General features: G+C 48.7%; 2 protein-coding genes across 6 annotated transcripts in view; one reads left to right on the plus strand and one right to left on the minus strand.

Moving 5' to 3' along the window:
* LOC118212501 (astrotactin-2) overlaps nucleotides 1-16,754 on the plus strand; it is a 382,570-nt gene that overhangs the window by 319,786 nt on the left and 46,030 nt on the right. For all 4 annotated transcript variants that reach the window (XM_035390420.1, XM_035390421.1, XM_035390422.1 and 1 more), the window contains one exon: nucleotides 16,663-16,754. This exon is cut by the window's right edge and continues 171 nt beyond it. In XM_035390420.1, the coding sequence (XP_035246311.1) occupies nucleotides 16,663-16,754 (92 nt within the window). The remainder of the gene's footprint in view (nucleotides 1-16,662) is intronic.
* On the minus strand, nucleotides 1,433-6,769 carry trim32 (tripartite motif containing 32). Of its 2 annotated transcripts, none has more exons than XM_035390424.1 (2): nucleotides 6,689-6,769; nucleotides 1,433-5,478 (listed from the first exon to the last, which is right to left on the minus strand). In XM_035390424.1, the coding sequence occupies exon 2, from the start codon at nucleotides 5,452-5,454 to the stop codon at nucleotides 3,337-3,339; it is 2,118 nt and encodes a 705-aa protein (XP_035246315.1). In that variant the 5' UTR covers nucleotides 5,455-5,478; nucleotides 6,689-6,769; the 3' UTR covers nucleotides 1,433-3,336. The 2 variants fall into 2 exon arrangements, with proteins under 2 accessions (XP_035246315.1, XP_035246318.1); XM_035390427.1 differs by having other exon boundaries at nucleotides 6,531-6,751.

A 16,754-nucleotide genomic window follows, 5' to 3' on the forward strand; every position in this document is an offset into this window, starting at 1 on the left:
GACTTGGTCATAGGTAGGCTAGATTGTCCAGCAGGACAATGACTCCAAGCATACATCAAAATCTAAACAGAAATGCTTAAGTGAAATCAACATCCATGTTTTCCAATGGCCATCTCAGTCTCCAGACTTAAATTTCATCAAAAACCTGTGGTCTGAACTGAAGAGGGGGGGTCCATAAGCGCAAACCCAAAGATATCAATGATTCTGAAAAGTTCTACATGGAGCAATGGTCAAAAATCCCTCCAAATGTGTTCTCTAAACATATCACAAATCATAGGAAAAGACTCATGGCTGCCAGGGGTGTTTTCACAAAGTATTAAGCCAGGGGTGCCAATAATTGTGGAACCTGTTTTTTGGGGAAATATTTTTTTATTAAAAAAATTTAAGACCTTTGGTTGATTCCAATGAATCATTAATCAAGCACACTAGTTTACACATGTTGGAAAATAAAGCTTATGTCAATAACTATTATTTTTTTAGTTTAGCACTTTTTGTGCATATTTATCAAGGGTGCCAATAATTCTGGAGCCCACTGTATGTGAAAGTTCTCTCATAACATTTGCAAGAACAGTCATTTACGTTAGCACAATATTTAGTGTAGTCGATCAAGTTGCACTGGATCTGAAAATGGACGGAATGAGTTAGTCTCATGATGTCACTACATGCACATTAGCAGGGGCAGTGCCCATGGTGTCAGTGTGGTGAAGGAGTCTGTCTCTCAAGAGTGGCTATACTGGCACGGGCCCACTATTGGTTACCATTAAACTACTTTAACATCCGTGGGCACTATGAGCATGGGCCATTTTAGGTGCACACATCACTTTTACAAAAAGTGTTTGGTGTTTGACCTTGTCATCATTTAGTTCGGTTCGTATTTTCACACGTGACATCCTGGTGTTTTTTTTTTTTTTTTTTTTGGGGGGGGGGGGGATGCTGGGAGGGAGATATCTAGAGGAGAACCAAATCCTTGGGGCAACTGGAGGGGTAACAAAAAAAATGTTTTCATTTCTACATTTTAGGCATTTATCTGTCACTCTTATCCAAAGAGCCTTACAAAGTTTACATAATTTTACATATAATCTGTTTATACAGCTGGGTATTTCCTGTAGGAATTCAGGTTAAGTACATTTCTCAAGGGTACACTGGCAGTGCCCCAGCTGGGAACTGAACCAAGAAATTAGCAAGCCCAGGTCCTAACCACAATACTACAACCGCCACCATTTAATGGTGCTTCATAAATCACTGAAGGGTTTTGATTGGTTCCATCCCAGCAATCTCGGTGATTGACACCAGCTTTCTGCTCCACCCATTATGATGTCATAAATCTGTCAGCCACTACGTTCTGTGGTGCCATGTCACCGACGATGTCACAGTCAACCTTCAGCTCAGTCACAGTTTTCATTGAGAAATGATGGAGCAACATTAAAAAAAAAACCTTTAACTTTGGTTTATTGCGCTCATTAGATAATAAACATTACAAACAGGAAACTGAGACTCACTTTACACAGATAACAAACACCAAAAAGCAAAAAAGGTAAATTTTTAGTCATTGCAATCACTGAGGCCACCAGCAGGAGTAGGAGTTCTGACCATCCCAGGAATTGGTGGGCATATCGTGTAAATATATCAGCAAATCCCTGACGGACAAAAATAAACAACCCAGAATTAATTCTGAAAGGAAGTAATTAAATCTTCAAAAAGAGAAGAAAACACGTCTCTCAAAACACAAACCTCTCCACTTCGTTCTGAGTAAACAGTAATTTGACCTTTTTGAGAAGGGGAGCAATCGATTTGCGGTCTGTCAAATTGAACAAGGACACTTGTACTTTCTAACATCTTATGTATGACAGTTCTTTACCAGCTTAAAGTGTCATTTTGAGGAGTTCTACCTCCGAGCTTCTTTAGCAAGCACTTCTCCAAGAGGACTTGAGAGCACTCTTGTGATTGGCAAGCCAAGGAGTAAAAAAATACCCCTAACTGAAGTATGTGAAAAAAATAAATAATACTACTCTGACCTCAAAGACAAAAACATGAAAGGATATCATCAGCGACTGTACGGACTGACGGCAGACATGGGTTCCTGCCAGCTGTACGTTTTCAGATTTTTGTGACAGCTCTCCATGGCAGATTGTTTTTTTTTTACCCCCCCCCCCCAGAGTTTTCACTCCTGATACTTCCTGGTGGTTAGCTAGAATCGCAAAATTCGCAAGCAGCCTTCCGTGTGATGCAGGTTTTGCTCTGTGAGGTCGGGCGAGCCAGTGACCAATCACAGAGTTAATCCAACCATCAGTTGACTGAACTGTCCAATCGGCAAGAACCCTCAGGCAAACATCGCCTGGCAACCAGTGTCCGCCGTTGGGATTCCAAGCTACGACCCCAAGAAGAAACACGGAATCTGCAAGGCTTAGCAAAAGTAGCTGACAAGTAAAACACAGAAAAGGTGTAAACCGCACAAAATATTTGCGAAAACAACTTGTTGCAAAACCCCTTCATGATAGCCAACTGTCGAAACTGCGTGCCGTCCTTCAAAGAATCTCATTGGCTGAATGTCTGAATCATACGCGGTACTTCATTGGTTCAATAAAATCATCCTTGTTGGGGAGGAGTGGAACTTGCAAACTGGGGTACGCTCTGACACCGAAGAGGACCATAAGGAGAGACGTCACACTGACAGAAGAGACAGGCCACTGGACACGGGGGTGGGGGGGTGAGGGGGGGGGAGGGGAGGTCCACGGCACTGGGGGTCAAGTCACCCACCCGCTCCAAATTTGGGTGACAGGATCACTTAGGTTCCAGATACAAGCGTTTCCTTTTGATAGTTCATAGCGTAGTAAATGGCTTTTTTTTCTTCTTCTATTTTTTTCATTGATGTGAGTTTATTTTTTTATCAGTGTAATCAAGTCGTTATGCTCATAATTCACATACAGTGCACCATTTTTTTTTTTAAATTGTCGTGGATACTGAACGACTGACTGTCAACATATGTACTCGCCCCTTCCCCCCCATACACGAGAACAACGGCTACATTATTGCTCTCTGCTGCGCTACTATACAAATATAATAGACAGAGGCAGCCTGGATGGTCGGACGGCTGGTTGCATTGCAAACCGCGGCAGCCCCGCTCTCTCTCGACTGTTCCCGGATCAGGCGGAGGGGACGTCAGCCAGCACGTCGGCGCGCGGAGCACTGATCCGAGACCAGCGCTGGAGCTCGGGCGGCGGGGAACAGCGGGAGCAGCTCGGGGACGCAAATGTTGACGGACGTCGGAGGCGGCGGCACGCCCGCTCCGATCTCCCCCCGGAAACCCCGGGGACCACGCCCCCACGGCCCCGCCCCCTAGCAGGTGGAGGAGCGGCGGTGCTGCAGGTAGGAGTACACCTTGACGCAGTGGTCCCAGCAGTCCAGCACCAGCAGCTGGCCCTTCTGGGTGACGGCCACGCCCACGGGGCAGGTCAGCCCCTCGCGGACGAGCACGCCGAACCCGCCGCCGCCCTCGCGGGGGAAGCGGAGCACCTCCCGCCGCCCGCTGTCCGTCACCAGCAGGTCGCCGCGGGCGTCCACGCACATGCCGGCGATGCAGCGGAAGTCCTCGCCCTCCGAGAAGAAGTGGCTGAGCTGCTTGCCCAGCTGGCCGTCGGCGCCCACCGAGCCGATGGAGAAGCCCCCCTCCAGGTGGTGCTCGTTCTGCCGGTTCTCGATGTTCAGGCCCAGGCCCTGGGTGAAGTAGACCGTCCCCGAGGGGTCGCAGGCCACGAACTTGGGCCGCACGGCCGAGCAGAGGCGGCTGTAGTTGACCACGCCCACGTCGCGGTCCACCGCCAGGCACCAGAGCTTGCCGCCCTCCACGTCGGACACCACGAACTGGCCGGAGGGCGTGGCGGCGATGCCCCAGGGCTTGACCAGCTGGTTCTTGTGGCAGGCCACGCAGTGCCCGTCAGCCGTGTACACCTTGACCGAGTTGTCGTAGTTGTCGGTGACGCCGATGAGGCCCTGGGCGGTGATGGCGACGGAGAGCGGGATGAGGTTGGGCAGGTCGGCGCCCAGGAAGCTGAGGACGAAGTTGTCGATGCTGCTGGGGTTGCGGCGGATCTCCCGCTGGAAGCCCTTGCGGTTGAAGATCTGGATCCGGTAGTTCCCGCGGTCGGCCACCAGCACCTCGCCCTGGGCGGTGACGCAGATGCCCACCGGCAGGTTGAACATGCCCGGGAGGTTCCCCTTGCCGCCCATCTTCTTGACGAACTGGCAGAGCTGGGCGCCGGGCCCCGGCCCCGCCCCTGACCCCGACCCAGGCCCCGCCCCCGTCCGGCCAGAAGCCCCGCCCCCGGCCGCGGCTCCGCCCCCGTCCACCGACTTGGACTTGAAGGCGGCGGGCGAGGCGCAGACGGCCTCCTCCGCGGCGGCCATGTCGACGTCGCGGTACAGGTCCAGCGGCGGCGCCTCCTCCGCCTCGTCCTCCGCCCCCGCCGCCAGCGCCTGCCCGTCGTCCTCGTCCGTGTTGAGGGTGCGGAGCTTGGTGTTCAGTATCCCCACGTTCAGCTCCCCCCACTCGGCGCGGGCCAGCTGGGGGTCCCGCAGCTCCAGCACGGGCGGCGGGCCGGCCTGCGGCTCGGGCTCCTCGTCCTCCTCGCCGCCGCCGCCGCCGCCGTCGTCCTCCCCCTCCAGCAGCAGCGCCATGTCGGCCTGCTGGATGCGCGCCGCCAGGAAGTCGCAGCGGGAGGCGGCCCGCGCCTCGGCCACGCCCAGCAGGTAGGCCTGCTCCTCCAGGACCAGCCCGTTCTGCCGCTCCACCTCGGCCAGCTGCTCGGCGAAGGCGCGGCGGGCCCGGGCCAGGTCCTCCCGCAGGCGCAGCTCGGCCCGCGCGTACTCCCGCTGCGCCGCCCGGTAGCGCAGCCGCAGCGAGCGCGAGGCGCCCTCCACCGCCGCCCGCCGCCGCCGCACCCGCTCCGCCGTCTCCCGCAGCGCCGCCAGCCGGGCGCCCAGCTCGGCCCGCCGCCGGTCGGCCGCGGCCCGGATGCTGAGCGAGGGGGCGTGGCCCCGCTGCCGGTGGGCGCCGCCCTCGCAGGCGTCGCAGAGCGCGGCGGCGCAGTCGGGGCAGTAGCGGCGCGGCAGGCGGCTCCGGCACTCGCGGCACATGAGGCCCGAGGCCGGGCCGCCGCCCTCGCCGTCGGGGCCGCCGCCGGGCCCGGCGCTCACGCAGTCCACGATCTTGAGCACGGTCAGGTTGTCGGCCAGCTGCGCGATGCTGCTCATGCGCGACACCTTGCTGCAGAAGGGGCAGCGCACGCCGTTGATGGTGCTGGCCAGCAGCTTCTCCAGGCACTGCCGGCACACCGTGTGGCCGCACTGCAGCAGCTTGGGCCGCAGCTGCTCCTGGTTGTACGTCTCCAGGCAGATGGGGCACTCCAGCACCTCCCGGACCAGCTCCGGGTCCAGAGAAGCCCCGCCCGCGGCCATGGCAACCTCCTGCTCACCGGGCACCTGCAGGGACCAGAGAAACGCACCTTAACCGGGGGGGCAGGGGGGGGTAACATATCTAACTCCTCACAGAGTGCCAGACCTTTATGTAAACAGGCTTATTTCTTGACTGCCTACATATGCAGTTGATCTGTTGAATTCTGCGGTTTTTAACAGTCCAGTTATTGATTAGTAAACAACTCTGGGTACTGTTGCGCAGTCTAGAGAAACAGTGGGCATATTTATTGATTTGAAAAAATGGAAGGAAGTGACTGGTTAGACTAAGAAACAAACAAATTGGACAAACTACAAAAAGGAAATTTTCTTTAGGTTTTTATTTTTTTTGGGGGGGGGGGGGGGGGGGGGTGGACACTAACTGTACCATCCAATACCACTTCATAATATTTGGGAGAGCCATTCGATATTTTCCTAAAGTTGGGGGGCGTGTGTCCCCCGACCCACCTTCAGGACCTACGTCCATGCGTCTTAATGAACTGTTTTGTCATTGCGGTCAATACAACTCAACAGATAGCTGCAGTCTCTGTAGGAGCGACTGCGCAGATAAAACTGCCAAGCTAGTCAGCAACATGCTCGTTGCGCGCTCCACCGTATGATGACGGAATTCTACCCGATGTTCCGCCGGTTGATGTTTAGATTTATGTCTATGCAGAAAACAAGAATCGTAAGGATTGATGAACAGAACACTGAAAGAAATCACAAAATAAATATATTTTCAAAAATGCACTTCGTGGTTAGATATACACTCTACTGTAGCGTGTAATTTAGATTAATAGTTAACTAGCTGGGTAGCCGTGTAGCATGTAATATTAGGAATGAAGAAGCCCACTGCTAACCATAAACAGGGCGTGAGAACTATTCGATTTACGCAAGCAAACTAATTAAATTTTCAAAGGTCATAGCGATCTGTAATAATAACAGCTCGTTCATCAGATTGCCAAGAATTGGACGAAAGCATTGCAAGCATTCATGTCTATCGTCTTAGCTGGCGATGAGGAAGGGTCCGCATGCATTGTACAGTCAGTCAGTAGCAGCCATGGGCCTTCGTAAACGCCTACCTGATAATGTTGACTAGCTTGCAACCTGCCTCTGCAGAAGAACCAGTGAAACCGAAACGTGTCAATCGGCCCACGAAATCCCAGTGCGGTCGATTCAACAGCCTCTGAGCTCAGTGCCGCCTGATGTCACCCGCTTGTCATTTCAGATGTGTTCTTACCTTCGCGTCAATGTCAGATCTTGCAAAACCACAGGGTGCTCTTGGTGTGCGCTGCCGAGGAAGACTGCGGTTTCAGCAGTGACGTACAGTGAGGGAGGGGAGCTCGTAATGCCCCGCCCTAGCTTCAATTTCATTGGTTAATTTTAGCAAGCGGGACCGCTTTCTCCAAACCGATTGGTGAACGTTTTTTTCAATCATTTGTGGAAGGTCTGTCTCTGCGTGCGTGCGATATTGAATCTTTATGGGATATTGAGTTCAGCATGGTTATTTTGTTTTGTTTGTTTATTACATTTATTTGTTGTTTATTTGTAAATTACTGCTTTAGTTAAACGTTATTTTGACGCAAAATGTCACAGTTGTCCTAAAAATGGCATTGCGATTACTTACGCAATACGAATTATAATTATACAACTGTAATGTTTATACTGCGTTAAATCAGTATCTTTTATTGTGCGTTTAATTTAATACAATATTTATTTTGATCTCCAAATGGCCGTTTCATTATAATTGTCCTGATCGTTATGGTTCCCTAAAATACGAATTAGAGAATTTTGAAATATGAAGGCGTGGCTTGTGAAATTATAACAAACTATGTTTTATAACTAATGGTCAGTGAATTAGATGTCATTGGGAAGGCAATTATTATTATTATTATTATTATTATTAGTATTATTATTATTATTATTATTATTATCAGCACAAGTCCCACATGTTAATAATCCATAAATACTTGCACCAGATTACGAGCCCATTATTTGTATGCAATTTTCATACTTTCCAAACTGCACAGGCACATTCATGTTTACAATGCTTAGCATTATTACGTATTGATTTATTATGCTCTAAAATACTGTGCACTACTACGTTGTCTGTAGGATATGAAAACCATTCTGCGTTGAAGATTTGACAGATTTTTTAAACCATACATTCGTTTTTGAATTGCTTTTGAATGCATGTTTTTCCTGTGCTATGAAAAAACAGGACAAATGTAAAACAGTGTTTCTGTGTGTTTGAGTGCAAAGTCCGTCTGTGCTGCACGAAAGAATGCACCGCTCTGTCTCTGCTTCTGGCTAAATCACAACGTAAACTTGACCTTTCACCCCCTGCCTATTCAGTGGAGACACAAAGGACCCTTACAAACGCAGGTGCTGAACCTTGACCGAACGTGTACTCCTGTAACAGGTAAACACACTCGTGTTTGCACCAGAAAGAAGGCAAAGAATCTAATTAAGTATAAAGAAGACAAATCATCCGAAAGTGTTTACTTGCGTTTGATGTAAAGCCAAAAGCCTGCTTGCTTAAGTCGAATGGATTTTCAGAATGCAAACGTTGGCAGTGCTGGAAATCACGGAGGATAACACTGTGAATTAGGCGTGTGCTCAGAAAGTTGGGGTGGGGGGGCGGGGTGCATTGTTGGCTCAGTCTTAACACACCTGAGTTTGCTCCAGTGTGTTGTTCCTTGCTCTGTGCCCGAGTGAGAATCCCTGAGTCCTGTGAGCCAATAAGAATACGCTATTCTCCGTGGCAGATCTCTGTGATTGGTTCAAAGTGTGTCACTGAGAGCACATGACGAACTTGAGCCGCTTGAAATGGGTCCGGCCATTTCCTGGCTCATTAAATCTCTGACTCTCTGGAAAGGGCCCCTTCAGTTGTATCGGATTTATGTATCGGGGCGACATAGCTCAGGAGGTAAGAGTGTCTGGCAGTCGGAGGGTTGCCGGTTCAAACCCCGCCCTGAGCGTGTCGAAGTGTCCTTCAGCAAGACACCTAACCCCCAACTGCTCTGGCGAATGAGAGGCATCAATTGTAAAGCGCTTTGGATAAAAGCGCTATATAAATGCAGTCCATTTACCATGCTCTGTATCTGATTTCAGGTGACAGTCACTATCAAATTAATATTGGCCAAATTTTTTATTCTTTCTTTTGTTTTTACTTATTTTATATTTATTTTACTACGAACCAAGAATGTTTAAAAACCCCGCATATCTCTATTCTGGTTCTGTTAAAGTAAGGCGGACTTGTTAATATAGCGTGTGTTTCCTGTGAAATGTTCCTTTTTTTTTTCTTTAGTTTCTCTGCTAAATGCACAGATCATGTACCCTGTCGCTGATCAGAGTGCTTCAAAAATAGTGCATAACACCCTTGAAATAATTTATGACCTCGCAGGAAGTCTCTCGCCTGACTTCCGTACAGAGTTTTTCGCGGTGACAACACCCTTGTGGATTCTGCACTAACACTTCATTTCATTTTGTATTTAAATATCATCAAATCTTCACTCAACCTGACTTTGATAGTTGAATGCACTCTCACACACTTTGATTTTTATTTTTTTAAACCCACTTCCTCTGTGCAGGAACATTTTCTAACACAAATCGGTTGTTTTTTCCTGAATTGTGGTTCTACCGATGGAAAGATAAAAGTGAAAATATTTCACAGATATTTCGATTATTTTCGTGATCATTACCTTCAAGCATCTGTTCGTGCCAACTAGGGTGATAAAAAATGACAACAAAAAACGCAGAAAATGATTTGTAATTAATTGAGGCAGCTGGCTTGTTTTTTTCAGTGGCAGACCTTGCCAAACGTAAGTTCAATATAAAATGTTCACGTCAATTTGTGAGAACACACAAGCTTCTAAGCACACGCCATTGTTTTCAGCGAGCGATGAAATTGCTGCCTCGTGAAAGGCAGATCAATATCAAATTATGAGCTAAATCAAAGCTAATTAATTGAGTTTGACTGGAACGCGCTGCCGCACGGAGGACGGGCAGAGAATGGTGCCCTGTTGAGTCAGACGTACGTTCCCCTGAAACCGACGCTTGGGTTGATATGAAGTCACCACCACCCAGATGTACCGGGTCTCTCGCGTCCAGAATGTCAGCTCTGTGAATCATTATTTTAATATTAAATATAGACGACTATCGCCGGTGTTAGCGTGCGACCGTAGCGTAGCATTAATAGCGTGCTCATGATTCAGCACTAATTGCGGTTTGCTGTTCTGCTGCAGGGCGTCGCACTGAAACGGGAGGCTGCGTTGTCTCTAGATGGCAGTATTCTCTATGTAATGGCTAAGTCATGTAATGTTGCTGTAATGTTGTGCATTTCCTTCACTGTATTTATAGTAATAATACATTTTATTGTTATTCATAAAATGCAGCTAAATGTGCTTTACATTCAGCCCTAAAATCAAAACAATTTAAAAGAAAATATTAAATATTAAATGTAATCTTACAAAGTTGTTGCCAATTGCAGTTGTTTACAGAGGAATGTAGGTTTAGTAAATACAAGTTTTTGAATTGCTAAAAATAAAAACGGTTCATTCCTGTACCAAAACGTGTTAAGACATGGGGCCAGTTCCTCTCTTACTGTAGTGCTGGGAGTTGTGTCTTGAGACCACATGTATCGAGTTTGACAGACCCCATAAACCTCCTCCCACCCTGTTCTCCTTCTGGGTCACCCCACTGTCTGTCTCCCCTTCCGTTCTGTGACAGGGCGCCTGGCTCCTGACCCCAACATCGCAGGTTCAAATTCCAGGTGCGGTTGCCACGGTAATTTTAATCCCAGGCAGGTAATCTGAGTTGAATAATGTGTCCCATAGTACCCGGCAGTTTAAAAAAAAGGGGGTAATATGTTAAATGTGTAATTTGCCCTAGATGCCTGCTTCTGCTCAGCGAATAATGCTGCTATGGTGTGTAAGCAGGTCAGTGTGTGGCTCAAGCGGGTCACTGCTGAGATCACACACAAATACACGCGCGCACGCACACACACACCCACATACACACACACACACACACACACACACACACACACACACACGCACGCGCACACACACACACACACACACACTCTCCCCCTTTGCGCTCATCTCACCCACACCGGCCTTTAATGGCCCGTACATGCCAATGCTCGCCCTGTTCCTCAGTTCCACACATGTCCTTTAAGAAGAACCAGAAGAGCTGTGAACAGAACAGCATTACGAAAAACATTTACCTGTACTGCAAGATTTACCTGTATCTGTACTACAAGCCTTACCTGTCCCTGTACTATAAGACTTACCTGTCCCTGTACTGCAAGATTTACCTGTATCTGTACTACAAGCCTTACCTGTCCCTGTACTATAAGACTTACCTGTCCCTGTACTGCAAGATTTACCTGTATCTGTACTACAAGCCTTACCTGTCCCTGTACTATAAGACTTACCTGTCCCTGTACTGCAAGCTTTACTTGTATCTGTACTACAAGCCTTACCTGTCCCTGTACTATAAGACTTACCTGACCCTGTACTGCAAGCTTTACTTGTATCTGTACTACAAGCCTTACCTGTCCCTGTACTATAAGACTTACCTGACCCTGTACTGCAAGACTTATCTGACCCTGTACTGCAAGACTTACCTGACCCTGTACTGCAAGACTTACCTGACCCTGTACTGCAAGATTTACCTGTATCTGTACTACAAGCCTTACCTGTATCTGTACTATAAGACTTACCTGTCCCTGTACTGCAAGCTTTACTTGTATCTGTACTACAAGCCTTACCTGTCCCTGTACTATAAGACTTACCTGTCCCTGTACTGCAAGCTTTACCTGTATCTGTACTACAAGCCTTACCTGTCCCTGTACTATAAGACTTACCTGACCCTGTACTGCAAGACTTACCTTTATCTGTACTGCAAGACTTACCTTTATCTGTACTACGTATGTGTACCTGTGCTGTAAGACTTACAATACCTGTCCTTTTACTGCAAGAGATGAAATCACGAATAAGGAGATTTACATGTACAGAGGCAGAGGGCACGCAGGCTTTTTGGCAGGTCGGCAGGGTGGGGGTACTTCCCCCGCGTTTGAAAAGGTCGCCCCTGTGCCGTACCCAGAGGCCGTTCCATTAGGGAACGGGGAGAAATGTCTGACACTGGGCCCTCCTGAACTTTTGCCTGCCTGCCCCTTCGCCTTTTATAAATACTGTTTCATTCGCAAAGGTCACATGTAAGAACCGAAAGGCTTTATTAGGCAAACGCCTTCAGTGTGCATGGAAAAGCACAGCCGATGTGCTATTGGATCAGCGGAGTCACATGACTGCTGCTGTCTAACAAACAGGCATATTTTGCTTCTTTATTTATTTATTTTTATAAATTTGGTGCCGAGCATGGGGCACCTTAATTTGGAACGACCACAGCCAAGTCGGGAGAGTGGAGCCCCCCTTGGTTCTCCTCCAAAATGTGTGGTGTCACCAGCTGCTTCTTTTCACAGACGGCAGCTGAGCTTGCGTAGGGCGGAGTCTGAGGAAGACCTTTTCCTACGTGGCTTTAGCGTGCGGTACACACGTGCTCGATCCACCAGCAGGGGGGCGCTAGATAGGGATGAAACCCATGACCAACTGAACGCTCTCGTACCCCGAACGACGCGGTCGCCAATTTTGCGTCACCCTGTGGAGGTACCGGCCATGGTCGGCCCTGGCGTGGTCTGGATTCAGTCCGAGGCCCTGAGGCTCACCCATGCGGCGCGGCGCGGTTCCTTATCCGAATGCTCCACCCAGCGCTCTCCATAAAACAGGCACATTTAACCCACGGGGTTACCCATGGGAGCTCGCTTGTCAAGTTTGGCGCGGAGCCAAGCAAAACGACAAAGAAAAATAAAAGCAAAGGGATGATAAACAAATATCCAGCATTGATACGGCACCCTGAACAACAGCTGCTATTTTCAGCTGAAACGCCACCAGGGTCTTCTTCAGGGAAACAAAAAGAGCTTTTATGAAGCTTGCGCACGCACCTGTTTAGTTCTATAATAAACACTCGCTCCATTTAACAGTGAAATATAGTCCGTGGCTGTGTGTAAAAGAAGGGAAGTCGTTCTGCAGTGGGGAGCGCTGACATTTATCATGCTCGTGTTCATATTTAAGTGATTTATGCTGCGAGCGTAACAGAATTATACCTCAGCGATTTATGCTTGTAATGTCAGGTGGAACTGTTTCACTCTAAGGAACAGTCGGAATAACCGAGAGGACTAGTCTAGATCTGGGTTCGAATGCCACGACGTGCAATTCGATCGCCTAAAAATAGGAGGTGAGGAGAGGAGAGCTCGCCTGTCCTGCCAGGCCAAGTCGCTGAAACTGTAGCTGCGCCCTCCGCACCCCCCCCGCGTGCCCCCCGCCCCCACCACGGACCTTCTGCTGACAGGGTCCAGCTTGTTATTTTGTGGGTCCTGACAGTGACGGGCATCATTAAAAGTTGATGGAACAACACACCGAAAATAAACCCAAACTCAAGCCTTCACCGAGGTGGCATTTTACCTCAGATTACACCGCGTGTGCAACCGACGCCACTGCAGGGGGCTGTGTGTGTGTGTGTGTGCGTGTGCGTGTATGTGTGTGTGCTTGTGTCTATGTGCTTCTTTGTGTGTGTGTGTGTGTGTGTGTGTGTGTGTGTGGGTGTGTGTGTGTGGGTGTGCGTGCGTGTGTGTGGGTGTGTGTGTGTGCGTGTGTGTGTGTGTGCGTGTGTGTGTGTGTGTGTGTGGGTGTGTGCGTGTATGTGTGTGTGCATGTATGTGTGTGTGCTTGTGTCTATGTGCTTCTTTGTGTGTGTGAGTGCGCACGCTTGTGCATGTGCGTGTATGTGTGTGTGTGTGTATGTATGTGTGCTTGTGTCTATGTGCATCTTTGTGTGTGTTTGTGTGTGAGACCTTCATAGCACCGCTATTTTATGCAAGGCAGCACAATGTTGTTGGTATTGCTCAGATTTCCAAAAAATTAATTCCAAATTTCTTTTCCTATTTACCAGTTTACAATTGTGGTTTAGGCACATGGGTATACATAAATGGGTATACACATATAAGGTTTTTGAACAACTCTGATGATATCCGAAAACCAGATATACTGTGGACCCAATGATAATTTCAACTACATTTTAATGTAAACGCCAAACAACCTGAAGAAAAGGCCTTGGAATTGAGATTGGATGTTCTTATTTTGGCTGCAGTTCATTCAGTTACCTGTAGGTGGAGTGGCAGTAACATGAACTCCCCTCTTTCTCCGAATATGTATCCTTTGAATTTATATTTGAAAAAGGATTTAGATTGCTTAAGTTTGGATTATTGCTTTTGCCATAAGGAAATATTCTAAAATTTACAGCTGTTACATATTTACAAAGGGGAAATCTCATATCACTCCGGAAACAAGGACTCTTTCACTTTAATACAGACATTTTAGTGGGCCATATAAAAAGTAATTGCATGAAAAGGGTCTAGCAGGTGGGAATTGTATCAAGTGGCAGTCCAGTTTAAAATCCCTTGGATGCACAATAATATTGGGTTTTATGTTGGTACAGGCTCATAATAGTTTAGGACAACCCTGTCGGCTTAAGACGAGAACCTTAACCTGAATTGTTTCCGTGAGCATCCGGTTGGGTATGTACGGGAGAAATTAATCCTAGTCCTGGAGAGCAACAGGATTCGCAGGCTTCCTTGTTGTTTTTAGTGTAAAATCGTCAGACAACTTTGAGAACTCAAGAAACCAGGTGAGGTTTGTTAGCTGTGCGGCCAGCTGCTGGCGATCGGTTGCCGGGCGACGACGGAAACCTTGACGACCCCCCGCGGGCTTCCGCAGTCAGGGTCACCCCTCTCGATATGTCAGGAACAAAAAATAATAACAACGCGGGCTGAGGCATCCTAGACAGCGGCACCTGTCAAAGAATGACCATGTTGACAGTGTTATGAATTAAACTGCTGGATAAAAAGCACGGGAGATCCATGCAGCAGTGCACCTGCTGGGAACTGGGCCCTGTGTTTCTGCACTGCCAGCCAAGGAAACTGCGCTGCTCACTGTGACCTCTGCACTTCTGACTGTGACCTCTGCACTGCTGACTGTGACCTCTATGCTTCTCCACTGCTGACTGTGACCTCTGCACTACTGACTGTGACCTCTATGCTTCTGCACTGCTGACTGTGACCTCTGTGCTACTGCACTGCTCACTGTGACCTCTGTGCTACTGCACTGCTGACTGTGACCTCTATGCTTCTGCACTGCTGACTGTGACCTCTGCACTGCTGACTATGACCTCTGCACTGCTAACTATGACCTCTGTGATTCTGCAGTACTGACTGTGACCTCTGTGCTACTGCACTGCTGACTGTGACCTCTGTGCTACTGCACTGCTAACTATGACCTCTGTGATTCTGCAGTACTGACTGTGACCTCTGTGCTACTGCACTGCTGACTGTGACCTCTGCACTGCTGACTATGACCTCTGCACTGCTAACTATGACCTCTGTGATTCTGCAGTACTGACTGTGACCTCTATGCTTCTGCACTGCTATATGTGACCTCTGTATTTCTGCAGTACTGACTGTGACCTCTGCACTGCTGACTGTGACCTCTGTGCTACTGCACTGCTGACTGTGACCTCTGTGCTTCTGCAGTACTGACTGTGACCTCTGTGATTCGGCAGTACTGACTGTGACCTCTGTGCTTCTACAGAATTTTGTTTAGATCCCCATTGTGTTTGCATCCTTTTCTGAGAGAGAGAGAGTGAGAGACAATAGAGGGAGAATTTGAGAGTGAGAGAGTGTGTATGTGTATCCGTACGTGTGTGTGTGTGTGTGTGGAGGGGAGGTTGTTACTCTTTTTTCCAGCTTTCTTGGTTGTAGGGGTTTGTCATTTATGTAGACAGATAGACGGACAGACTGGGGGAGAGCAGGGAAAGAGGGAGACAAGGTGAAAAAGTGACGGAGAGAGTCAGAGACAGGGTGTATATGAGAGAGAGAAAGAGGGAGAGAGAAAGAAAGACAGAGGGAGAAAGATTGAAGGTCGGGGAGTGAGAGAGAGAGAGAGAAACGTCGGCTGTCTGTGGAAAATGAAAAAGCAATACGATCCGGCCCATCTGCTGATAAAGACGTCCAGATCTGGTTTCAGAACGAGAGAACTGAGCTGGGCTATGAGGCGCTAACCTCAACGCTAACACTGGCAGGCCTTACAGTAAGAGACAGCCTTACGTTGCTGCTGCCATACAGCTCCCAGAGCCCGTACTGGTGTTACCAAGGAAACACAGGCCTGACCTGGGGGAGAGGACATCAAAAAGTGACTGCTTCTTGAGAGACAGACAAGCATATTAGTGTCGCGTACCATGGACTGGCTAACTGCTCCATTCTGACAGCTGTGCGATATTCTTGTGCAGTTCCACTGGAGAAAATGCCACATCACAGTTATTATTAGGGCAGTGTAATGGTTAGGGGACTGGGTTACGGGTTCGAGGTACATGAACTGAATTGCTTCGGTAAAAATCTACAGTTGTGCACACCTGTGTACCCATGAGTGTGTAAGCAAAATGTACATTAAATGTGAAACAATTAAAGCTAGGTTGACCCACCAAGAAGAATTCCTTTCCGTGCACCACAAGGACCATTGTTTCAAACGTGGATCATTTTTTATTGTTTTTTTTACGTTTTAATTATCGTGTAACTTAAGCCAAAATAAATGTGTAAAAATGAAACAGAATTATTATAAAGTGGAAAAAGGTTCTGTGCCTTAATTGCAGGTCTTGACACGAGGAAAACTTAGAGTAGTGTCACTCAGAACTCAGGCTTGCTAAAAATAATCATCCCATCTGTCGAGGCTACACATGGTTCTCTCAGTGGAGGAGCGTACCCGAGAGACCCAGCAAGGTCCCCCGGTTCCAAAAAAAACCCCCAAAACCGTCCGTAAGACTGGTGAGGAGTTCAGGCAGGGGTCTAGCCTTGCTAACTAGAGCACTGCATCGTCAGCTCGGGGCCCTGTCCGCATCCACAAGCAAGCAGTTTGTCCACAGGCCCAAAATCCACCCAAATAACATTTGGGTCGCGAACCAATCACCTTACGCCGCTTTTTATTGGCCGGGGGCGTGGAGCCCTGCGGACGGGGGGAAGGCCCGTTCTGGCGGAAGGTTCCGGACTCACATCCCCACCTCCTCCCCCCTCCCCCCCTCTCTATCTCTCTCTGCCCCCCGCAGAGAGCACGGACCTGGGCAGCCGGAGGGAGCTGAGGTCGGTGCCCTTCATCACGTACCTGTCGGGGCTGCTGAAGACGCGGCTGGAGGCGGAC

Source organism: Anguilla anguilla, chromosome 14, assembly GCF_013347855.1.
Source record: "Anguilla anguilla isolate fAngAng1 chromosome 14, fAngAng1.pri, whole genome shotgun sequence".
NCBI lineage: Eukaryota > Metazoa > Chordata > Actinopteri > Anguilliformes > Anguillidae > Anguilla > Anguilla anguilla.